This window comes from Watersipora subatra, chromosome 1 (genome assembly GCF_963576615.1).
Source record: "Watersipora subatra chromosome 1, tzWatSuba1.1, whole genome shotgun sequence".
NCBI lineage: Eukaryota > Metazoa > Bryozoa > Gymnolaemata > Cheilostomatida > Watersiporidae > Watersipora > Watersipora subatra.
Window position 1 is genome coordinate 68788965 of NC_088708.1, and position 26771 is coordinate 68815735.

At 33.7% G+C, this 26771-nt stretch overlaps 1 protein-coding gene across 2 annotated transcripts; it reads left to right on the top strand.

Moving 5' to 3' along the window:
- Nucleotides 1-85: 85 nt before the first annotated feature.
- On the top strand, nucleotides 86-26771 carry LOC137394650 (hippocampus abundant transcript 1 protein-like). 2 transcript variants are annotated; one of them, XM_068081416.1, is made up of 14 exons: nucleotides 115-255; nucleotides 2442-2545; nucleotides 8023-8121; nucleotides 8566-8628; nucleotides 8873-9000; nucleotides 9333-9447; nucleotides 12365-12586; nucleotides 12690-12803; nucleotides 14880-14951; nucleotides 16044-16156; nucleotides 16395-16492; nucleotides 16859-17019; nucleotides 17604-17799; nucleotides 26041-26771. In XM_068081416.1, exons 3-14 carry the CDS (start codon nucleotides 8038-8040, stop codon nucleotides 26094-26096), a joined length of 1422 nt encoding a protein of 473 aa, XP_067937517.1. In that variant the 5' UTR covers nucleotides 115-255; nucleotides 2442-2545; nucleotides 8023-8037; the 3' UTR covers nucleotides 26097-26771. The 2 variants fall into 2 exon arrangements, with proteins under 2 accessions (XP_067937511.1, XP_067937517.1); XM_068081410.1 differs by lacking the exon at nucleotides 2442-2545 and having other exon boundaries at nucleotides 86-255.

Consider the following 26771-nt stretch of genomic DNA (forward strand, 5'->3'; position numbering starts at 1 on the left):
AATAAAAAAAAAAAAAAAATATAAAAAAAAGAATTACACTCAAATGGAGAGTAAGATGCCGATTCATACTTGCTGTGCAGATGCTAGTTCCCTATACAGTTACAACATTCAGCTTGTTTATTTACAGATGATACCTTTTAATTATGTTTAATGCGTTCAGTCGACTGATACATTATTATGGGCAGTAAGAAAAGCAAAAGAGTCGTTGGTAGTGTATTGCGAGGACGCAAAGGAGATGATAATTCTATATTATACGTAAGCAGGTTATATATTTTCACACCTTTTGGCCAAAAACAAAGGGATGTTCGAGGGGATGTCGAGTGTGAAGATGTTTAGTGTCTCTGATTTAACCGGAGAGATTTGTACATGTATATATGTCAATAGATAAATATATATTGAAGAATAAAAAAATAGATAAAAGTAAAAAATAAACAAAAAAGGCTCTTGACACTGAGTTTTCACGTCTTTTTGCCTTTAGGGGCTCTCAGTGAGAACAATCTGATATATATGAGCCATTTTTGTTGTGGTAATTAATAGTCATATTTTACAATATGTTTTCCACAAGGTACCACAGCAAGTAAACTAACTAAAAGAAGTGTTCAACAAAAAAATTTAAAAAAACGCAAAGAAACTATAGTCTAAACTAAATAACTAGTGAATAGTCTAGCTAATATATATAATAATGTTGGAACTGAATGCATAAAATATGTAAAACGCAAGTTTGAGGTTTGATATGAGTATTGCTTAAACAAAAAGTGGACAAATAAAAGCTCTGAAAATAATTATATATATCTATGACAACAAATTTCTAGTTACGAAAACGTGTAATATAAAAATGTTAAAATAGGTAAGGCTATATGGTGAATGGTATTATTGGTCAGAGGATAGTAGGTGTAGTTTGAGTTTTGCTTTAAAAGATTGCAGAGGAAAAGTTCTTAAATGAGTGCAGAGGTTATTAAATGAATTTAGCAGGTTACTGTTGAGTTTGTTGTGGTTTATGGCACTAGGTAATTTAAATCTGGTCCTGGTTTTGTGACCATGGTTTACGGTTTGAAAGCTATAGCTGAGATATTTAAGGCAGTTATCGTGGAGTATTGAATGAGCAGTGAGGCAGGTAAAGTACAGGCTAATGTTATTTGTTAGTGAAGATCTATTTGTTTGAAATACTACTACTACATTCGATTACTAATTAACAGAACGACTGATTGTTATCTGTTTGAAATACTACTACTACATTCGATTACTAATTAACAGAATGACTGATTGTTATCTGGAATTGGAATTTTAAAACATCTATTCAATAATTTTAGTGTGGCACGCTTTATCGACATTCATACAGCTTTTCGGTAGTAAATGATCTCGGTAATAGCTCACTTTATGAAATTCACAATCACAGCTTAGGCCTATCTCTAAAAAAAATAATGAACTTTTCAAACGTTTGACAACAGATTTTGTTTATATATATAAGAATTATTTAGTATTTGTCGATCGATTTTATCTCACCTCTCAAGTTTGTCAAGGCTAAGTTCTACTGATTGGCTTGCATTGAGTGTAGGCACTCTGGTAGTAGGTTGCATATCCAGAATCTTAATCACACATGCAACTCAAATATTCAAGTATCTGATAGGCTTGTTAAGTTTTGGAGAAACATCTAATGTATCGTTAAAGGTTACCGCTCATGGCATACACTCTTCATAAGATTGCGTTTATGCTTGTACACTGGCAAACTGTAAAACAAACTGCAATGCGTATTTCAGCTATGAAGTTTTTATAGTTGTTTTATGTTTTGCTGTACTTCAATACCAATTCATAACTATCAAACTAAATTGTTGTAAAATCAAAGAGAAACGTTGTACAAAAGCTATGAGTTCGTGTTATATATTATACATATATATATAATATGTAAGTAATTTCAAACATTATGTTAAAGTGTCACAGCTTACTTCTTCATGTAGGTTGGCTTGCATTAGAAAAGTAATTGATGACAGCAACATGCTATTGGAGCAATTTGTTTGCAGCTTTGGAGGTGATAGCACAATAATTTTGCTCTATGCAACTATGCGCCATAACTGTTCATGGGCATTCAATCTATTGGGCATGCATTTCATTGGATAAAGGATGGGTGTATTTTTATACCCTAATACTGTGCTTTAAAAAAGATAAAATTACTGTTAAACTTCACATTGAGCGCCACCTTTATTTAAATGCTACCTCTAACAGAACACCACTATGTAGCAAGGGTTAAAAAGATACAGCGCCACCCTTTAGTTGAATGCCACCTCTAATGGACCACCCTTTTGACATTCATTATGATTGGTCTTCACGAACCCATAATAGAGAGCGATCAGTAGAACATCCACAAAATAGCACTAATATTGATGAGGTTACATCAATATAAAATAATTCTTTCACCATTGATGTAGTGGTTGCCATGGTTTTAGGGACGGTGTGCCTGAGGATGATCGTCACGATCATCAAAACTACAATCTGATTTGATATCACCAATTTCTAATTCCGATCAATCGTCTTCGGGTTCATCCATAAGGTAGTTTACAACCTGATCTGAAAACTAAAAACATTTAATGAATGATGATAATACTCTTCAAACACGTAACAACTGCTCGTTCGAAGTAATAACAGCCATTGTTATGACGTATCAAAGTCTATTTTCTAACTCGAAAGTTTTTCGGTTTTTTCAAAATTTTAAAAGCAGCACCATCGAAATAAGTAATAACTGTACCTGTCTATTATTATTATGTTTTACTCAAAGTACATGTAGGTCTCTGTTCAACTCAGTCTGATATTTCGACATATGAAAAACCGGTTAGCAGAAATACTGAGGCCGATGGCATTAATGTCGCTCTGCCTTGGAGAAAGTGTAAAATATAGGTGACATTAGCATCGACTCGCTCGTAAAAAGGTTAAATTTATTTTTCTAAATATTTGACAAGCTAATCGAAAAATAAGGCGCCACTCTCTATTTGAACATCATCTTTAATAGAACAGCACTATAGGGGGAAGATTGAAACATACAGCACCATGGTGCTCAAATAGACGTTTTATGGTATTTCTACCACAGAAAGAGATGAAAAGGTGTGAAGGCTGTAAAAATGTATTGAATGATTGTGAACTATTTTAAATTGCTGCCATTCATGCTCACCCTTTCAACAACCCTCTGAACAAAAGCAACTAGCTCATAAAGGTGTTGTGTTTGAAAGATTGAGGTACATACCTCCATCACATTGTGGTATTCATAACAATTTCAAGGCTGACTTTTCAATTGTTTCATTTGCATAATAAAATGGGAGATCAAATATTGACAGAGGTGAGAAAAATGTTAAACTGTAAAGATACTGAATGTAGATCAAAGTTGCTTTATAAAAGCTAAAATTTTATTATCAGTTCCATGTGAAATTGATAATCTTCAAGAATGCACTATCAATTTTATTTAAAAAAATGTTAAAAGGTGCCCCGGCATGGCATTGTTATAGTCTCATCGAAATCAAATGCAATGTTCAGGTAATGACTTTTCTTTTGCAACTATTATGGCAAACATTAAACTATCAAAGTATCTTTAATATGTGAGATTTTAGCTGAGCTCATTGGCGGCTCTCTTCTGCATTCTATAACTAATACAAGTGTTTGAAGATTCTGGGAGCCTTTGAAAACTTTGCTTGTAGTTGCTTCAATGATTTTGATGCACGTTTGAAGATTACTGTTTTACTCGTTTTATATTTTAAAATATTGTGATTTTCCAATCGCCGATAACATTTTAATTCAATGGGAATACTGGTTGCCAAACAGATGCGTAGATATGTCAATAATGTAATAACTGTGAATACTGGATCCAATTACGCACGATTTTGCTAGTGCGGTAATAAAGTGTGAGGTTTATTTTATACTGGCTCAAACAGAGTTTAAATATCTTTACAAGGTTTGTATGTTAATTAACCTTCTACAGCTTCTTAGAAGCTTTGGTCCATGACATCTTATGTACATAGTCAATGGTGTTTGATCAGTATAGCAGCAATTAATTTATGACTCTTTTCTGATGCCATTTAAATTTTAAAAAAGAAGACAGGAGACCGTCTTGCCCTTTTTAATACTCATAAAAAGTGTATTTGTATTTAGAATTTAATGCCTTGTCTATTAACCTAACTTGGTTTTATGTTTTTAGGTTAACCTACTTGACTTCGATTTACAATTAAAATCATTTTCTTATCTCAATTTTATTGAAGTATGCAGTCAACATAATTTAAAGTTGGCAGACAAGCATAATATCATTAATAATTGTATTGTAATTTAGCATTGATTATATATTTTGTGATTTGTCAGTAATTCACACTTAGCTTTGTACGACTAAGCCATTGCTAACTCCTTCATACGGCATTTTTTGAAAAGACAATCATAAATTAATTTTTTAAAGCTTTCAGCATCAAGGAAGATAACTGCCAGCCATATACAGTGAAACTCGGATAACTCAAACTTCAAGGGACCGAGCAAAAGTGTTCGAGTTATTAGAGCGTTCAAGTTATCAGGACAGTCATAAGTGCACTTATTTATCAGTAGATACATGTACATATACAAACTATATATAAATCAAAAGCATAGATTGCTTGTTGCAAGTTAAAGGGTCTCTCGTGTGAAGTTTTAAATATTTTTAATCAGAAAGTATAAATATTTTTCTATCACTTGAGATTTGTTTGTTGTTTTAGGTGATGTGACTGCCAGGACATTATCAGATTAAAATTGGCAAAACTTGATCGCGGTTAAAACGCTCAGAAAAAATACATACGTATTTTTCTACCGAGCGTTTTAACCAAGATCAATTTTGCAGTAAGTCAGTCATTACAAAACTGCTTTACTATTAAAAACCCATTATCAATTTTGCCGATTTTACTTCAAATTTATCCGAATTTTACCTCGCTTTTCTTGCTTTCAGAGGGTTATCGCTAAGCGGATGTTTGGTAAAATTTGATTTTTGCAAACCTTTAGAAAAGTCGTTAATAAAAATATTTTGCCAATGTTGGTAATAACGAGGCCTAAGAACTACTAAAAGTCGATGTTTATCTCTATGGCTTGGAATAAAGTGATATTCTAAAGCGATAGTAACAACCGTCTCGGTAGCCATTTGGCAAAAAACATCGAGTTAACGGAGTTTCGGTCAAGTTATCTAAAGCCATTTATCATTGCGTGGGAATGGACCAAACAAATACGTTGAGTTAACCGTGTTTTCGAGTTATCCGAGGGCAAGTTATCCGAGTTTCACTGTAGTTGCAATAACAGCCAAAAATATTTTTCTTTCAATGAACCTTTTTATTCAATATTAAATAAAATATCAATAATAAATAAAAATATCATAACAGCTTTAGAAGCCTAACTTGGTTGAGAACTCACCTTGGATAACTAGTAGGACTTCAATATTTTGGCTGCTACAATGTTACAACTAGAAATTCCACTGTCATACAGCCCACGACCAAAGTGATATTGGGAAAAAGAAAGGGTACTGATGGTTGAGAAATGCAATATTAGCAGTCAAATAGGATAACTGCAATGGCAGCTGTAATGTACTGGGTGTTATTATATACAATAAATAGCAATAATGAAAGGAAAAAGTTATATGTTTATATCTCTCCTCCTGCAAAAAAAGAAATGCAATATTGGCCAATATTAGAAGTAAAATGCACTGATATTATTAGAATAACCAATATTATTTATATAGTAATAATAAAAAACCAATGCACAATTTTGTTTACATTTCAAAACGGCATAGCTAACAATATCACGAAGTTGTGATATTTATATAGATTTTTAGAAAATCTGTACTACGTAGTCATTGTCCTGTAGTCATCCAAACTTATAATTAATTATTGTAATAATCTCATTAGAACCGTTAGAAAAAATATCGAATATCCCTTTACACTGAGTTAGATTTTTAGAAAATCTGTACTACGTAGTCATTGTCCTGTAGTCATCCAAACTTATAATTAATTATTGCAATAATCTCATTAGAACCGTTAGAAAACATATCATCGTCATGCCTTTACTTACACTGCGTTAGATTTTTAGAAAGTCTGTACTACGTAGTCATTGTTCTGTAGTCATCCAAACTTATAATTAATTATTGTAATAATCTCATAAGAAATGTTAAAAAATATCATCGTCATTTGCTTTACTTATACTGCGTTGGACATTAGTTAGAATGGGAAAGTATTCAAATGTGTCGGCAAATGAAAATGAAAAAATTGAAATCGGCAAAAATGAAACGATTTCTGTACTCCTATGTTAATTGCCAAAACCTTCGGCAATTCGACAATGCTATAGACTGGTGAAAAGTGCACGTTATTTTTTCGTGAAATGCGCAAGACTTCATCGTTCTGTTATCTGTCCCTCGGCGTTTCAATTTTCGGTCTTAACTTTTATTAAACCAAGCTTTTCAAGTGTTTTGTGGCGATTTTCGTTGAAATTAATCTGTCTATTTGTGTATAATCTGATCAGATGGATAAGTTTTAAGATAATACCGACGGTTTACAAAGACTTGGTAACATATTTAAATAGGTCTAAATGTGTTTTGTATCGTTATTATACTTTAACGACTTTACATAACGATGCTGAAATTTGTTGATGAAATTTCTTGACGAGGGTTCGTCTCATTGTTGATGAATAATTTTCGTAAGTTGTGTGCACATGCATTTATCATAAAAACTCCCACACTTCGCTCCGCTCGTTTGGTCGTGGGATAAAAATGAAATAACTCATTGTGCACCAAATTATTCATTAATAAACGCAATATCTCTTTTTTAAAGTACTTGAATAGTATTGTGGCATAAGTTATCACTGTCAAGGTTCGTATGAAACACTAAAAACTTTAATAAATTTGAAAGCCAAGTTTAGTTAGTATTCAATAGCATAAGTAGTATCTGAAAACATTAATATGAACTAAAAGTCTCATCATTCATCTTTAAAATGTCTCTTTTCTCAAAAGAAAAAGTTTTGGAAAATGTAATACAAAATTGGAAGGCATTTAATATACTGAGTCATTTGAAAATTTAGAACCTATATTTACCTCTAATGTTTTGTTTTGGATTAAGATATATGTAACATCTATGATGCCATGAACTAAATATATGCTGGTATAGGGTTTGTTAATGGGTGTGTCCTAGTCCAGCGAATACATGTAAATCAATGGTGTTAAATGTCACAGTAATTCAACCTGAAAATAGTGGAGGTTCTCTAAAGTCTGTTAATCAACTAAGCGTTGGACAGTTTGCGTAAGATAGGGTATCTGATCAAGTATCCTATCACCGCACTGATTAGGACAGCATGCATCATGATTTTTTACTGAGTCTATTTAAAAGCATGTTGAAATTTTAGAAAATACTCAATCTGTTTCTCTAACTGCTTGCTGACAATTTTTCTAAACATGGTTTATCCATCCCATTATTCGCATTTTTGTAGTCTTTTAGTTATGTTCACTCATAGAACTATAAACTATACTTATAATTAACTATGAGTATAGTTAATAGGTCTATGGGTTTACTCATCAATTGCTCTACATTACTGTCTAATTGGGAAATGTTTTCAACAAAATGATGATGCAGAGTTCTTCCTCATCCTCAGTTAAGTGTAGAGTAATGAAATTTTGATTGTATTTCTTTTCAAGTTTTGCAACAGGAAAGAGAACATCATACTTTTAAGAAGACTTGATTTCATAAATGGATTTTAGATTACTTTAAATATGATTATTCATTTTTATGTTCATGTTCGAAATTGATTAAAGATGTGACATATTAAGAGATACTCTGGTAGTCGTCATTCAGAGGCAGGAGGCGGTTAAAGAGATTATATTATTTTGTGCCATTAACTAAAACTTCTCCGGGTTCTGCTTTAATCAACAAAAATTCCTTTTTGAATTCACAGACTCTAGTTGAAATTAGTAGTTTGGAATTATAGATAGATTTTGTTATAGATTGTGTGTGGTCTGGCAATGTTGCCTTTTTTAAATATAATAATGCTTTGTAGGCGAGTGATACCAAAATGAAGCCTTCAGTTTACCATGCTCTAGTTGTCATATTTTTGGAATTCTTTGCTTGGGGATTACTTACGACACCGACTATTACAGTAAGTACAATCAGTTGCAATACATAGTTATCATGGCTTGCATTGATGTAAATACTGCTTGATCTGACTGTCTTTTACACAACTACAAGATTTGCCATACAATTGGTTATGGTAAATAGTCTTTGATACATCTCATTGCTAAGAGTCTGTTGAGTTCCATAGATGTATCCAGTGCTCTATAAAGAAGTGCGAATTCGATGTGTTGCTCTTTGGCATGCTGATAATTGCCAAGTTGTAGTTATATGTCCTGAGCAATGTGTTAATATTCGATTACATATTATATGAAGTTAATGAGAATATAGCACTTATAAAGTAATTTGTTATTTGTTCAGTCGACGTTTTAAGTCAGGCTTGCGTCCGTGTCTCGCTCTTTCTTAATGATGCATACCACGTATTTGTGCCTCATAGCATGTCACTGTTTATGAGTCTACCTTTCTGTTTTAGGTTACACGCAATACATTCCCAGAACACACCTTTCTATGTAACGGACTCATACAGGGAGTGAAGGTAAGACAACAAAATCCACAAAGCTTTCGACTGACCAAGTTCTCTGTCCATCTCGCATCTGTTCTTTAAGGATGTATCATAGATTTTTCAGATTGAACATGATTGAACTATGAACCAATAGTTGGCATCCTTGTTTACTGCTTTGAAATCATAACAGATATAGCCTCTTGTTGACCTCATGGGACACTGTGTGAGAACTTAAATAGGCCTCCATGATAACGCCCGTGTTGTGGTTTACTTGAAGGGTATCCTGTCATTTCTGAGTGCTCCGATGGTTGGAGCTCTATCAGATGTAATTGGAAGAAAGCCGTTTTTGCTGATCACAGTAGCCTGTACGTGCGCCCCAATACCATTCATGTTGGTCAGTCCATGGTGGGTGCTAGTTCTCTAGCCTTTTCCTGTTTTCCCCCTGTGAGACTCACTGTTTAGGGTCTGTATTACAGCAACTATAGTTTCAGTGGATGAGGTTGTTTGCGCACCGAGTGAATTTCATGGCCGCAGCTGTTGCACGACTCAGTAACATGAATAACAATTCCAGAAATGTAAATGTTTGGAATATTGATATCAAGACGTTGTTCTTTCTTTCAATGAGTAATCTTCATACTGTTCTTTCTGGAATTTGCTTACGGTTACTCCTGCGGTTGCGGTCCCCATCCCTTCCCATCTATATAATTATAAGGTGATGGGTTTTCATCTGCTTGTAGGTGGTATTTTGCCCTGATATCATTGTCTGGTGCATTCGCGGTCACGTTTAGTGTAGTGTTTGCCTATGTTGCTGACATCACATGTGAGGAGGAGCGAAGCTCTGCCTATGGCCTGGTGAGTGCAGTGCTCTGACGCTGCCAGTCTATATTCTATGATGTGCTGATAGTCCTATTTTGGCATAGACCGGTTATGGGAAACATCGACTAGAAAAGAACTCACATGCACATTTTTGTGTAACTAAATGTGTCGATATAATACATTGAAATTTCAATGTCAGTCACTTATGTAACATAAATTTCAGATTCAGTAGCTTTTTCATTATACAAGTGATTCAGAATGACAGCGGTACTGTTTCAGAATTTTAGAAGGAATAGTTGGGTATTACTCCGTAAACTTAGTTTGTTTGGAAAAAAAAAAGCTTCAGCTTTACAATCATGATGTTGTGTTTTGTCTGGATGCTTTTCTACAGCTTTCAAAAAGCTGTAGAAAAGGCATTTTGTATTTGTGTTGTTGTGTAATGTTTTATGTATTACATGTAGGTACAAATATATATGCATATATATTTATCTATCCGTATATATACATTATATATTTGTATGTACATTCTACTGTATATATCTTATATCTATATATAAATATCTATTATATCTATATATATAAATCTCAGTGTCTGTCAGTCAGTCCAGTTATAGCTATTAAAATCTTGGAATAAAGAGCTCGCTTCGTGCTAGATTTGAACTCATGAAGATTGCAACCACAAGTTTGTAAACCAAACATCTTCCAACAAGTCTACGAAGGTTCTTACGTTTCCACCGCTCTTACTATAAACTGTCTACCCTTTTCCTGATTTCACACGCTAAATTACGTATTAATTGATACATTGCGCCTGCGGGTTACGATGCCCCTGTTATAAAATGTTTTTTGCCTGAACCTATAAAACATCTTTTTTCTCCTCGCCATATAAGGGGGAATTTGTTTTCCGCCATATGATATCAACAAAAATTTCTCTCGAAAGTAAAGTTTGGTGATTTTTGTACCGATTACGGCAGAGTAACAATTTTTATTTAATTTTCAGTTTTTTTATTAATTTTATCATTACCAAATCACCTGTTTTATAGTTTACATACGTGCTACCTATTTCACATTTACATTTATTTGCTCTCCTAATTTATTTCATCTACTCAATAGACTTTTTTCCAGCTACACAATGTTTGTCTTGATTCTGATTATAGCACATTAATTTATAGGGATTTCTTGGCGCTTACTTTGCATTCCACAATCATTAAATATGAACAAAATCTGATTTTTATATATAGATTACCATTTGGATTTTTCTTTCTTTAAAAGTTTCAAGATATAATCATGACCTTTTTTAATTTGTAATTTTCAAATGTGCTGGTTCAATTTCAAATGCGTGACTATAATGACACATTTTCAAACTTCAATTTCCGGTTTTTCCCAAGAGCATTTGTTAGAAATTGCAAAACTAAAAACTGTTCACATAAAACTCTCGAGCAGGATTTGCCTCTGCAATCTCTCTCCATTCAGTCAAACAAAGTAATTTTGTGCACTTCACTGATGTATTTAATTTTGATATCTTATTTTTACAGTGATACCTGATACAGTGATACCTGATACTGTGATACCTGATACAGTGATACCTGTATCAAGAAGAACCAGTATCGTCGTAGTTAAAATTTTGATGGACAACTTTTGTCTGTCGAACCTTTTTTATACACACACTTCTATATAATAATACTAATTGTTATTATTAATTCAACATGTTCACGATTTTTATTTTGCTTTCTTAGTTCGTATTAATTGTCTCAGTATCAAATCATTTTTCGTTGTAATCATTGTAGCAAAACAGATTATCTAGTCATTATTTCCTAATTATTTCACATTCAAACACCTTTACAGTTGTTTTATTTTTTTATCCATTTATTTTAACTGAACAAAACACTTTACTCGTGTTATGAAGTTTAAAAGTAGAAGGTAAATGTTGTATATGTTAAATAAAAATAACATTTTAACAATAAAATTTTCTGTCCAAAGATTTTTTATTACCTGGGCAATGCCGGGCATTCACCTAGTATACCGTACTTTTCAGACTATTAGCCGCTACCTTTTTTCTAATGTTTTGAGCCATGCGGCTTATATAAGGGTGTGGCTATTCTGTGTTTTTTCTTTCACCGCTAGGGCGCATCAACTCGAATCTCCGGTTCGTGCGCCTCTAGCGGTGAAAGAAAAAAAAACGAAACAATGCCTAACGGTACTGTTCCATTAGACACTGGGTTAAAAAGCGTCGGTTAATACATGTTAACTAGCAAAGTTGCTGTCGTGTTAAAAATCAGTCCTGAGTTCTGCGGCCTATACAAAGGTGCGGCCTATATATTGTTTTATTATGTTTTTTTTTAAATAAAGCAGATGTGGCTTATATAAGGGTGCGGTTAATAGTCCGAAAAGTACGGTATATATATAGTATGGATATATATGTGTGTGTATGTACATGTATATATAGTATGTATCTATGTGTATATATATAGTATGTATATATATGTGTGTATATAGTATGTATATATATATGTGTGTATATATATAGCATGTATATGTATATATGTGTGTGTATAATGTTATATGTAATCTAACAAAATCCCTCTACTCATATGTGTTGTGATAGAATACCCTCTGCACATAAGTCATTTAATGCATGTAGTATATATAAATGCTGGTACAAGGTAAAGTTTTTGACATTAGAATGTCACTCAAAAATTCTCATGTTCCTTTCATTCAAACTCAGTAATATTGGCTTTTCATTTCTTATTGCACACATTATTCTAGTAATTCATTACATTATTTATTCTACTTTCGTGTTTTATTATAATTATAATTAAATTAATTGATTATTAATTAATTATAATTATTATAATGTTCTATTATGTTAATATTCTCTCTTATGCGTGTATCATCGTGTTACACTTGCTGTCATATTCTATTATAATATTTTATTATCAAATGCTATGGATTTTAGGTGTCGGCCACATTTGCAGCTAGTCTCATCACCAGTCCGGCTATTGGTGCCTTCCTAGAAAGGGCCTACAGTCAGAATGTAGTTATACTTATTGCGACTGCGGTCGCTGCAGCTGATATTTTCTTCATACTCGTATTCATGCCAGAATCTTTGTCAGAAAAAATCAGAATTTCTTCATCGTGGGGCTCACATATATCTTGGGAGAAGGCAGATCCTTTTGGGGTAAGCATTTTTAGTTAATACCATACTGCTTTGTTTAACCTCGGTTTCTTACAGTTTAGCATTCTATGAAATACAGAGAGTATAACTATGTATGGTATTGAAGGCCTTGAAGAAACTCGGGCATGATAGACTCATTCTACTGCTTTGCCTCACCGTGCTGCTCTCCTACTTGCCAGAGGCAGGCGAATATTCAAGCTTCTTCGTCTACTTAAGACTCGTAAGTATCACCTGTGTGTGCGTGTCACCTATCTGCTCTGTCTCAGTAATACATCCTGACATATGTGTCATCTACTTATACTGTCTCAGTAATACAGTGTACATCTTGATATACACGTGTATGTGTCACCTGCTCCTACGTGCCCAATAATACATTCGGACTTCTTGTGTCACCTGCTCCTACTGTCCCCAATCATACATCCGTACCTCTTCTGTCACCTGCCTGTCACCTGCCCCTACTGTGTCAGTAATACATCTTGACATCTCATGGCACCTGCTCTTGCTGTCTTCATAACACATCCTTACCTTTAGTGTGGCATTTTCTTACATGTCACTAACACATTTTGACACATTGTGACACTTCTACTTACCATCTCAATAATCATACATTCTACTAGCTCACATCGTTTGCTTATTTTTTTGCCTCAGAAATACACCTTTGTGATCTCGTGTCACTCGCTTTTTCAATCTCGGGGATGCATCTTGCTCCCACAGTTTCATCGGCACATCCTGGCATCGCTTGTCACCTGCTTCTTCTGTCTTTAAAATACATATTTGCCATTGCATATGTTCAGTCTCTGTTATACATCTGGTTACGCACCTATTCCTGCTGTCTCAATGATGTATTCTTGTATATCTTCAGACTTTCTCCTTCTATTGAAGAGCAAACTGCAATTTAGTTAAGCAGGTAGTCAGGTGGCTGTCAATTATGGAAAAACAGTTTAAAACTGCCATGCGTTTGTGATTCTTTATCCAATTTGCCAGCTCAGCTGTGGAGAATATTCGTCATTGTGTCCTGAAACTTGGACACTACTTACTAAATATGAGTACAGTGCATCCTCAGGATACGATTTTAATTGGTTCCAGAGTTGGCATCGTATGATGAAAAATTGTATAGAGGGGTGTAGAAATCATAGTGATTAGGTAATGCAAACATCCCCTGGTAAAAATCATCAAAATTTTATACAAGTACTGCACATATTAAAATTAGTAACAAAATAGTATGTTAATCTTAGTAATTGTAGTTACCTACAGTAACTTTAGTATATTTAGTGAATTTATTGGTTAGGATCTGCTTTAAATGTAGCATTACAATGTGCTATGAGCAGCACTACGTACTGTAGAGAGTTCTTACTTTCAAGACAGACGTGCTTATAACATAAACTTTGAATTCAAACAAGTTTAGCTTACTAATCACACACATTTAAAGCTAAGTTTTAGTATGTATTTTTAACTATTTTGCTGAGTTTCAACTTTTTATTATTAAATTTTTATTAGCTATCAGTTTTTGTCTACGTTTTTACTATAAACTTTTGCCAACCTTATTAAAACCTTTTTCAACCTAATTCGCCAAGGTAGCTCGAGCGATGCTGTTCTTGAAAATGTTCTGTTGAATACATAATGAAGTGGATTTTTGTTAGCAGATTAAAAGTGGTTGTCTTACCACTGACCTTATGTTTGAAGAGATCGCAACTCCAACTTTGATTCTGGTGTCGAAGGAAAAATATTACCGTGTTTCACACTAGTAATGCTGAACTGAAAGAAATCAATCATCGTGTCTCTTTCAAACGTTGTAAAAATGTTTTCGGCGAACAATATTTCAGCGTCTTTGTTATTTCGACGTAACATACTAAGCACACCGACTGCCAAATCTGAACTCAGGCAAAAATTTTGTTGACTTCGTATGGTAAAATAAGATTCGTATGTCAAGGTGAAAAAATCACCATGTTTCACTTCGTAAGGTAAAAAAATCGCATATCAGAATAATCTTATCCTGAGGGTGCACTGTAAATCAGAGTAATCATATCCTGAGGGTGCACTGTATTTATAAACCATTGCTCTTTGTTAACCGTATCTTACTGTAATTCTCATGTAGCTCTAAAGTCTAAAGCATCCATTTTTGTCTGGCTCTTCTAGTCATTGCATATATGCTTTCAACTCTTATACATGCAGGCAGCATAGTACAATCAAAGGGTGAGGCATGTCTTGGTTTAATAGTTCTCATTTTGATGTGCTGTTTTTTGTGATGAGATGGACTTGATGCATGGCAATAATCAATACCCATCATGATTTGCAGGTCATGAATTTCACCGAGCAAGAAGTGGCATCCTATATAGCCTTTGTTGGTATTCTATCAGTACTGGCGCAGGTGAGTTGGTATACTATCAGTACTGGCACAGTTGAGTTGGTATACTACCAGTACTGACACAGATGAGTCGGTATACTATCAGTACTGACACAGGTGAGTTGGTATACTATCAGTACTGGCACAGTTGAGTTGGTATACTATCAGTACTGACACATGTGAGTTGCTATTCTATCAGTACTGGCACAGGTGAGTTGGTATTCTATCAGTACTGGCACAGGTGAGTCGGTATTCTATCAGTACTGGCACAGGTGAGTCGGTATACTATTAGTACTGGCGCAGGTGAGTTAGTATTCTATCAGTACTGACACAGTTGAGTTGGTATTCTATCAGTACTGGCGCGGGTGAGTTGGTATACTATCAGTGCTGGCACAGTTGAGTTGGTATACTACCAGTACTGACACAGATGAGTCGGTATACTATCAGTACTGACATAGGTGAGTTGGTATACTATCAGTACTGGCACAGTTGAGTTGGTATACTATCAGTACTGACACAGGTGAGTTGCTATTCTATCAGTACTGGCACAGGTGAGTTGGTATTCTATCAGTACTGGCACAGGTGAGTCGGTATTCTATCAGTACTGGCACAGGTGAGTCGGTATACTATTAGTACTGGCGCAGGTGAGTTAGTATTCTATCAGTACTGACACAGTTGAGTTGGTATTCTATCAGTACTGGCACAGGTGAGTTGGTATTCTATCAGTACTGGCACAGGTGAGTTGCTATTCTATCAGTACTGACACAGGTGAGTCGGTATTCCATCAGTACTGACACAGGTGAGTTGCTATTTTATCAGTACTGACACAGGTGAGTCAGTATTCCATCAGTACTGACACAGATGAGTTAATATTCTTTGAAAACTCACTTGAATTCCTGTTTCTTCTGCAGACACCATGCTGTTCCGACCAGACTACACATAGCATAAATAATCTTATATTATTTTATTAGCTGTATGTTACATTATTATACTAGCTCATAAGTCTGTGTATCATGATACTTCAGTAAGTTAGGCTGCCAAGTGAAGCTGTCATAAAGGTAAGCTCAGTTGCTGAGTGTAGATAAGATATCATAAAGTATTCATTGTCTGTTACAGACGCTGCTCTTGGCTCTACTCATGACACATCTAGGTGCTAAAAATGCAATAATAGTCGGTCTAACAGCCGAGTGCATTCAGCTGACTCTCTATGGCTTCGGATCGACTAACTGGTCAGTATAGCTGGTAGCAGCGTCTAGTTTGTGCTGTTACAATTTTCCAGATCTCCTTGCTAGTGTTTGTTGTTGTTGGGCCGCTGGAAGTCTAGCTCCTAGCATCTGTTTGACATCGCAGAGTGTACAGTTGAAGTTTTTTTTATCCAAGATACTGACTGTCTGTACTGGCTGAGGAGAGCAACTCAACTAGCACTGAAAATGCTTCAAGTTTTTTAAATTCGTTCATCTCTTTCAGGCTTATGTGGATAGCCGGATGCGTTGCTTCGATATCCAGCATAACGTACCCCGCCATCAGCGCCTTCGTCTCTTCTCAGGCCAGCCCAGACCAACAAGGCAAGTTTGGTAGAGTTTGAGAACTAGTTAGTAGCTAAGCAAGCTTTATTGTGACCACCCAAGTAGAGAGCAGAAAGCAAAATGATTATCATTATATCACATGATGGGTCACTAACATATGATTGGCTAAAAAAGCACAAGCGACACCAGCAAACAGCCGTATCAAAAGTAAGCAAAAAACTGAGTATTTGTAATTAAGGGAGAAGACAACTCCTAAATGCTAGAACACCAACTGTGAACTATAAAGTTACAAACAAGTTTTATCACAACAAAGTTTACATGAAAATATTCGTTCATCTGCTCAAGTGTCTCGACAAATGCATGGTAACCTCTGATTTTTTCATTACACCTTTTGCCCTCTTTTAGGGGTTGCACAGGGAGTCATCACAGGGATACGTGGTCTGTGCAATGGAATAGGCCCGGCTCTATTTGGCCTCATCTTCTTTCTTTTTGATGTAAATTTAAATGATGGCCTGTCAGAAGATGATGGTTCAACTTCACCCAAGCAGTCAGATCAGCACTCTCCTGTTAGTAGTTATACTCTCCTGTTAGTAGTTATTTTATAGCCTAATTTATTGCAATCTCACTTTCCTATTAGATATTACATCATCTTTGGTGTAATGCATTTCTTACCATTTGGTCTTATGAAAGACTATTCTGTGGTATTATCACATATGTTAATTTTAAACTGTGCCACCTATGAAATAGCTCCCCTGCAGATTTACTCATGTAAGGCATATTGCGCGTAAGTGAACAGTTGATACATAGCTAACTCTGTTACTGTGATATAGTTTTAGTTTTTGATAACAATAGCTACTGTAACATAAACTGCTCTTGAAGTGACTCTAGATATTTAAATTCAGACACAGCTATATCTTTTTTGTGAACAGTTCTCTTATGCTGACCATATAATTAAGTGTGATAGAGTGCAGAAGTTGTTTTATTACACCCTCGTGTGGGCTCTGTGAGAAGCCGACAGCAAAACTGGACATGCATGCATAAGGAATGTTTTCATTCGGTGCACATCAATTATAGCTAACTCAGTAAATATCTGGCTTTTTTCATGCGAATTGTCTTTTTTGCTTCATTTCTTGCTTTTCCAATCCTTTAGGTAATACCAGGACCTCCATTCGCCTTCGGAGCCATTCTTGTCATGGCAGCAATAGCTGTTGCTACCCACATACCAGAAGCAGTGACAAGTAGTGCTGGCAAATCAACCAGTAATGGAGCTGTTAGGCTACCTAGACAAACTTCAAGACATAACAGCGTAACCAATTCTGATGGGAGCCTTTCTCATCTACTAACAGGTCTTTGTTGATCTTATATTCAGTCTTATCATCTACTAACAGATCTTTGTTGATCTTATACTTAGTCTTGTCATCTACTAACAGATCTTTGTTGATCTTATACTCAGTCTTGTCATCTACTAACAGATCTTTGTTGATCTTATACTTAGTCTTATCATCTACTAACAGATCTTTGTTGATCTTATACTCAGTCTTATCATCTACTAACAGATCTTTGTTGATCTAATACTTAGTCTTATCTACTACTAACAGATCTTTGTTGATCTTATACTTAGTCTTATCATCTACTAACAGGTCTTTGTTGATCTTATACTTAATCTTATCATCTACTAACAGGTCTTTGTGGATCTTATACTTAGTCTTATCATCTACTAACAGGTCTTTGTTGATCTTATATTCAGTCTTATCATCTACTAACAGATCTTTGTTGATCTTATACTTAGTCTTATCATCTACTAACAGATCTTTGTTGATCTTATACTTAGTCTTATCATCTACTAACAGGTCTTTGTTGATCTTATACTTAGTCTTATCATCTACTAACAGATCTTTGTTGATCTTATACTCAGTCTTGTCATCTACTAACAGATCTTTGTTGATCTTATACTTAGTCTTATCATCTACTAACAGGTCTTTGTTGATCTTATACTTAGTCTTATCATCTACTAACAGGTTTTTGTTGATCTTATACTTAGTCTTATCATCTACTAACAGATATTTGTTGATCTAATACTTATTCTTATCATCTACTAACAGATCTTTGTTGATCTAATACTTATTCTTATCATCTACTAACAGATCTTTGTTGATCTTATACTTATTCTTATCATCTACTAACAGATCTTTGTTGATCTTATACTCAGTCTTGTCATCTACTAACAGATCTTTGTTGATCTTATACTCAGTCTTATCATCTACTAACAGATCTTTGTTGATCTTATACTCAGTCTTGTCATCTACTAACAGATCTTTGTTGATCTTATACTTAGTCTTATCATCTACTAACAGATCTTTGTTGATCTTATACTTAGTCTTATCATCTACTAACAGATCTTTGTTGATCTTATACTTAATCTTATCATCTACTTACTAACAGGTCTTTGTTGATCTTATATTCAGTCTTATCATCTACTAACAGGTCTTTGTTGATCTTATACTTAGTCTTATCATCTACTAACAGGTCTTTGTTGATCTTATATTCAGTCTTATCATCTACTAACAGGTCTTTGTTGATCTTATACTTAGTCTTATCATCTACTAACAGATCTTTGTTGATCTTATACTTAGTCTTATCATCTACTAACAGGTCTTTGTTGATCTTATACTTAGTCTTATCATCTACTAACAGGTCTTTGTTGATCTTATACTTAGTCTTATCATCTACTAACAGGTTTTTGTTGATCTTATACTCAGTCTTGTCATCTACTAACAGGTCTTTGTTGATCTAATACTTATTCTTATCATCTACTAACAGATCTTTGTTGATCTAATACTTATTCTTATCATCTACTAACAGATCTTTGTTGATCTTATACTTATTCTTATCATCTACTAACAGATCTTTGTTGATCTTATACTCAGTCTTGTCATCTACTAACAGATCTTTGTTGATCTTATACTCAGTCTTATCATCTACTAACAGATCTTTGTTGATCTTATACTCAGTCTTGTCATCTACTAACAGATCTTTGTTGATCTTATACTTAGTCTTATCATCTACTAACAGATCTTTGTTGATCTTATACTCAGTCTTATCATCTACTAACAGATCTTTGTTGATCTTATACTCAGTCTTGTCATCTACTAACAGATCTTTGTTGATCTTATACTTAGTCTTATCATCTACTAACAGATCTTTGTTGATCTTATACTTAGTCTTATCATCTACTAACAGGTCTTTGTTGATCTTATACTTAGTCTTATCATCTACTAACAGGTCTTTGTTGATCTTATACTTAGTCTTATCATCTACTAACAGGTTTTTGTTGATCTTATACTCAGTCTTGTCATCTACTAACAGGTCTTTGTTGATCTAATACTTATTCTTATCATCTACTAACAGATCTTTGTTGATCTAATACTTATTCTTATCATCTACTAACAGATCTTTGTTGATCTTATACTTATTCTTATCATCTACTAACAGATCTTTGTTGATCTTATACTCAGTCTTGTCATCTACTAACAGATCTTTGTTGATCTTATACTCAGTCTTATCATCTACTAACAGATCTTTGTTGATCTTATACTCAGTCTTGTCATCTACTAACAGATCTTTGTTGATCTTATACTTAGTCTTATCATCTACTAACAGATCTTTGTTGATCTTATACTCAGTCTTATCATCTACTAACAGATCTTTGTTGATCTTATACTCAGTCTTGTCATCTACTAACAGATCTTTGTTGATCTTATACTTAGTCTTATCATCTACTAACAGATCTTTGTTGATCTTATATTCAGTCTTATCATCTACTAACAGATCTTTGTTGATCTTATACTTAGTCTTATCATCTACTAACAGGTCTTTGTTGATCTTATATTCAGTCTTATCATCTACTAACAGGTCTTTGTTGATCTTATATTCAGTCTTATCATCTACTAACAGATCTTTGTTGATCTTATACTTAGTCTTATCATCTACTAACAGATCTTTGTTGATCTTATACTTATTCTTATCATCTACTAACAGATCTTTGTTGATCTTATACTTAGTCTTATCATCTACTAACAGATCTTTGTTGATCTTATATTCAGTCTTATCATCTACTAACAGATCTTTGTTGATCTTATACTTAGTCTTATCATCTACTAACAGGTCTTTGTTGATCTTATATTCAGTCTTATCATCTACTAACAGGTCTTTGTTGATCTTATACTTAGTCTTATCATCTACTAACAGATCTTTGTTGATCTTATACTTAGTCTTATCATCTACTAACAGGTCTTTGTTGATCTTATACTTAGTCTTATCATCTACTAACAGGTCTTTGTTGATCTTATACTTAGTCTTATCATCTACTAACAGGTCTTTGTTGATCTTATACTCAGTCTTATCATCTACTAACAGATCTTTGTTGATCTTATACTTAGTCTTATCATCTACTAACAGGTCTTTGTTGATCTTATACTCAGTCTTGTCATCTACTAACAGATCTTTGTTGATCTTATACTCAGTCTTATCATCTACTAACAGATCTTTGTTGATCTTATACTCAGTCTTGTCATCTACTAACAGATCTTTGTTGATCTTATACTTAGTCTTATCATCTACTAACAGATCTTTGTTGATCTTATACTCAGTCTTATCATCTACTAACAGATCTTTGTTGATCTTATACTCAGTCTTGTCATCTACTAACAGATCTTTGTTGATCTTATACTTAGTCTTATCATCTACTAACAGATCTTTGTTGATCTTATACTCAGTCTTATCATCTACTAACAGGTCTTTGTTGATCTTATACTTAGTCTTATCATCTACTAACAGGTCTTTGTTGATCTTATACTTAGTCTTATCATCTACTAACAGGTTTTTGTTGATCTTATACTTAGTCTTATCATCTACTAACAGATATTTGTTGATCTAATACTTATTCTTATCATCTACTAACAGATCTTTGTTGATCTAATACTTATTCTTATCATCTACTAACAGATCTTTGTTGATCTTATACTTATTCTTATCATCTACTAACAGATCTTTGTTGATCTTATACTTAGTCTTATCATCTACTAACAGGTCTTTGTTGATCTTATATTCAGTCTTATCATCTACTAACAGATCTTTGTTGATCTTATACTTAGTCTTATCATCTACTAACAGGTCTTTGTTGATCTTATACTTAGTCTTATCATCTACTAACAGGTCTTTGTTGATCTTATACTTAGTCTTATCATCTACTAACAGGTTTTTGTTGATCTTATACTTAGTCTTATCATCTACTAACAGATATTTGTTGATCTAATACTTATTCTTATCATCTACTAACAGATCTTTGTTGATCTAATACTTATTCTTATCATCTACTAACAGATCTTTGTTGATCTTATACTTATTCTTATCATCTACTAACAGATCTTTGTTGATCTTATACTCAGTCTTGTCATCTACTAACAGATCTTTGTTGATCTTATACTCAGTCTTATCATCTACTAACAGGTCTTTGTTGATCTTATACTTAGTCTTATCATCTACTAACAGATCTTTGTTGATCTTATACTTAGTCTTATCATCTACTAACAGGTTTTTGTTGATCTTTTACTTAGTCTTATCATCTACTAACAGATATTTGTTGATCTTATACTTATTCTTATCATCTACTAACAGATCTTTGTTGATCTTATACTCAGTCTTGTCATCTACTAACAGATCTTTGTTGATCTTATACTCAGTCTTGTCATCTACTAACAGGTCTTTGTTGATCTTATATTCAGTCTTATCATCTACTAACAGGTCTTTGTTGATCTTATATTCAGTCTTATCATCTACTAACAGATCTTTGTTGATCTTATACTTAGTCTTATCATCTACTAACAGATCTTTGTTGATCTTATATTCAGTCTTATCATCTACTAACAGACCTTTGTTGATCTTATACTTAGTCTTATCATCTACTAACAGATCTTTGTTGATCTTATACTTAGTCTTATCATCTACTAACAGGTCTTTGTTGATCTTATATTCAGTCTTATCATCTACTAACAGGTCTTTGTTGATCTTATACTTAGTCTTATCATCTACTAACAGATCTTTGTTGATCTTATACTCAGTCTTATCATCTACTAACAGATCTTTGTTGATCTTATACTCAGTCTTATCATCTACTAACAGATCTTTGTTGATCTTATACTTAGTCTTATCATCTACTAACAGGTCTTTGTTGATCTTATACTTAGTCTTATCATCTACTAACAGATCTTTGTTGATCTTATACTTAGTCTTATCATCTACTAACAGATCTTTGTTGATCTTATACTTAGTCTTATCATCTACTAACAGGTCTTTGTTGATCTTATACTTAGTCTTATCATCTACTAACAGATCTTTGTTGATCTTATACTTAGTCTTATCATCTACTAACAGATCTTTGTTGATCTTATACTTAGTCTTATCATCTACTAACAGGTTTTTGTTGATCTTATACTTAGTCTTATCATCTACTAACAGATATTTGTTGATCTAATACTTATTCTTATCATCTACTAACAGATCTTTGTTGATCTAATACTTATTCTTATCATCTACTAACAGATCTTTGTTGATCTTATACTTATTCTTATCATCTACTAACAGATCTTTGTTGATCTTATACTCAGTCTTGTCATCTACTAACAGATCTTTGTTGATCTTATACTCAGTCTTATCATCTACTAACAGATCTTTGTTGATCTTATACTCAGTCTTGTCATCTACTAACAGATCTTTGTTGATCTTATACTTAGTCTTATCATCTACTAACAGATCTTTGTTGATCTTATACTCAGTCTTATCATCTACTAACAGATCTTTGTTGATCTTATACTTAGTCTTATCATCTACTAACAGATCTTTGTTGATCTTATACTCAGTCTTGTCATCTACTAACAGATCTTTGTTGATCTTATACTTAGTCTTATCATCTACTAACAGATCTTTGTTGATCTTATACTTAGTCTTATCATCTACTAACAGATCTTTGTTGATCTTATACTTAGTCTTATTATCTACTAACAGATCTTTGTTGATCTTATACTTAGTCTTATCATCTACTAACAGATCTTTGTTGATCTTATACTTATTCTTATCATCTACTAACAGATCTTTGTTGATCTTATACTCAGTCTTATCATCTACTAACAGATCTTTGTTGATCTTATACTCAGTCTTGTCATCTACTAACAGATCTTTGTTGATCTTATACTTAGTCTTATCATCTACTAACAGATCTTTGTTGATCTTATACTTAGTCTTATCATCTACTAACAGATCTTTGTTGATCTTATACTTAGTCTTATTATCTACTAACAGATCTTTGTTGATCTTATACTTAGTCTTATCATCTACTAACAGATCTTTGTTGATCTTATACTTATTCTTATCATCTACTAACAGATCTTTGTTGATCTTATACTTATTCTTATCATCTACTAACAGATCTTTGTTGATCTTATACTCAGTCTTATCATCTACTAACAGATCTTTGTTGATCTTATACTTAATCTTATCATCTACTAACAGATCTTTGTTCGTTACAATTGCATGTGTCACAGAAGACGTAAGAGTTAGAGTGGTATGAGATAGTTGAGTAGAATAAAATCATGTCAATTGTTATGTTCTGCATTACATATACAGTGCACCCTGGGTTATGGCGTCCCTGTTTTACGGTTTTTCCGTCCTATGATGCGGAGCAAAATGTTTTTTCGTCCCCTCCATACGGCATTAATTTCGCCATGCAACATCAACATAAATGTCTCTTCAAATTAAAATTTGGCAGTTGGGGTGCTAAATACCTCGGAATAACAAATAACAAATTCCTCCCACAGCGCCTAAAAGAGACACGATGCTCGCTCTCTCACTCTCTCTCACTCTCTCTCACTCTCTCTCAGTTCAGCATTAGTCGATATAAGTTATAGGGAAAACAAAACCGAAAACAGGTAATAAAGATTAAGACGATGACAAATTTAAAGATTAGTTTATTATAGTACATACTAAAACTTAAGTGTGTGTTTAGTAAGCTTAATTCGTTAATTTGAATTCAAAGTTTATGTTATACATCTGTCTCGAAGATAAGAGCTCCCTACAGTACGTTCTATGCATAGTATGTTGCAATGTTACATTTTATTGCAGGTCACAACCAATAAATACATTAAAGTTACTGTAGGTAGCTATAGTTACCAAGGTTAATATACCATTTTGTTATTGATTTTAATATGTACAGATGTACTGTATATAAAATTTTGATGTTTTTCACCAGGTGGTATATGCCCCTCTATACGATGCCAACATTGCGATGTCTTATGATGCCAACATTGCAACTAATTAATGTCGTATTGCTGAGTTCAGCGATGTAACAATGTGCAGCAATAGTTGTCAGTCACTATGTATCTTGCTGATCCTCTTCGCTCTCCTATTTGTTGATCTCTAACTCATTACCAAAACTCTCAAAGTTCCTCTCAGTCATCTCCTCTCACTTTCTCTCATCCCTTCTCTCTAATTACTGTACCTTGCTCACTTCTACTTACACTTGCTCCCCCATTTCGCCTGCTCATACCCAGTTCTCCTATTAGTCCCCTTCTTTTAACTCGTTCTTCTCCCTCTTTTAATAAATACGCTCATGCCACTTTGTAGACATTTTTAGCAACTATCTCATCATCAAATACTTTTACCAATATTCTTTACATTGCTAAATATCACTTTCTGATATTTGGTTACCGGTTCATGCCTCTTTTATCACCTTCAGACAGTGATTTACAGGCTCGTTTATAGATACGATACTAGACAAGACAAGTGGCCAGACAGGCATTTCTTGTTTCAAGTTGAATTCTCCTTTTGTCACACTGATCATTTTTTGTTATTTATTCAAGTCATGTATTTTAGGTCAGTTACATTTTTCCTCCGCTGCATTTTCTGTTCAATTAACTTAGCATATTGACTCCACATTTGTAAGTTTCTTACATTAGGTTTTGTTTCTTTTAGTTTTCAAAGTTTTTGCAATATCAGCGAAAATCTTAAATATAAGATCGATTAAAGACCAACAACTGATAATCATTTGAATACATTTATTTGCTTAGCTTCAAATTGTATGTGATTACGATTAGTTTTTGATAACCCTGGGTAGTTTTATATACTAGTACGCTTGGCGATCATGTGCACCTTGACAGATCGTCAAGAGTAATCACCATGTGCATAATTATCCCGTGAAGTGGTGAGGCTGCCCAGTAGAGTTAGTGCACTGCTCTGCAATATGGAGGGTCTGAGTTCAATTCCCATTGGAGGCAAATGTTTTTCCACTAATGTTATTACTGTGACTTCGGACAAACGGACATAGCTCTTATTATTGTTCAGATTGAACATTGTCAAAAACCTGTATTACTAGCTGTGCTCATAACAACTTTCCAGGCTATATAATTATCTCATCATGATGGGTATTTATTTGATATTTTCCTGTTGCGTCATTTTAGATCTAAACAATTATGTAAAGTACTATTTTTATATCATAGCGTATGAACCTGCAACACATCTACATTTTCTATTTTTAGGATCATCAGGCTATGAGACAGAGAAACTTCTTGCTGCCACGGAGGAGCACGTTTGACCATGACTGTGCTTAGAAATCTCCTTCTTTGGCATTGGTGCTTGATATTGAATTTCCAGGTTTTTTACCCTCTGTCCTATGCGCTACCACAGCCCCACGAGCAGAGTCATGCCTTCATGTGTAGCCATTCTTACTGCACACCTTACAGCAACCTCCCGCTGGAGTGGTTTGCATTTGCCGAAGACTTCAATTTCATCACTTTCCTTCAGAAACTGCTTTTGTTCATGAGATATTTATAGAGTTATTACCTTTAATGTAGCTTCAAGTCTTGAATTCATCCTAGATGGACATGTATTTTTTAATCACCAAAATTATTGGATAGTTTATCTTTATTGTGCCTGTAGACTTATATCAACTATGGAAGTTGCATGTACATCTGTGTATATGGTGTTTAAAATTAATCCTAAATAGAAAAGCTGAAAGCTGTCATATCTCTAAAATCTTTGTAGTTGATTTACCTGAAATCTATTATATTTTATGGCATGACCATATATCACCGGTAGCCACTGGTTATTGCAGATTGCGGTTAGCTGAACAGTTTTGCATGAAACCATAAGAGGCTAGTAACGTCATACTGTTGTATCATAATGATGTTTTTAGTTGCCATGTATTGATTAATAACAATGTTTTTCAAGGTGGCAGACTCATCCTGTAACAGGTCATGCACATTTTTAT

Excerpts from the sequence above, each read along its gene's own strand:
- LOC137394650 (XM_068081410.1), top strand. The coding sequence starts at position 178 with ATGGGCAGTAAGAAAAGCAAAAGAGTCGTTGGTAGTGTATTGCGAGGA. Across the intron at positions 14,952-16,043 it reads TTCTATCAGTACTGGCGCAG|ACGCTGCTCTTGGCTCTACT; the intron begins GTGAGTTGGTAT and ends TGTCTGTTACAG. Across the intron at positions 17,020-17,603 it reads AGTCAGATCAGCACTCTCCT|GTAATACCAGGACCTCCATT; the intron begins GTTAGTAGTTAT and ends CCAATCCTTTAG.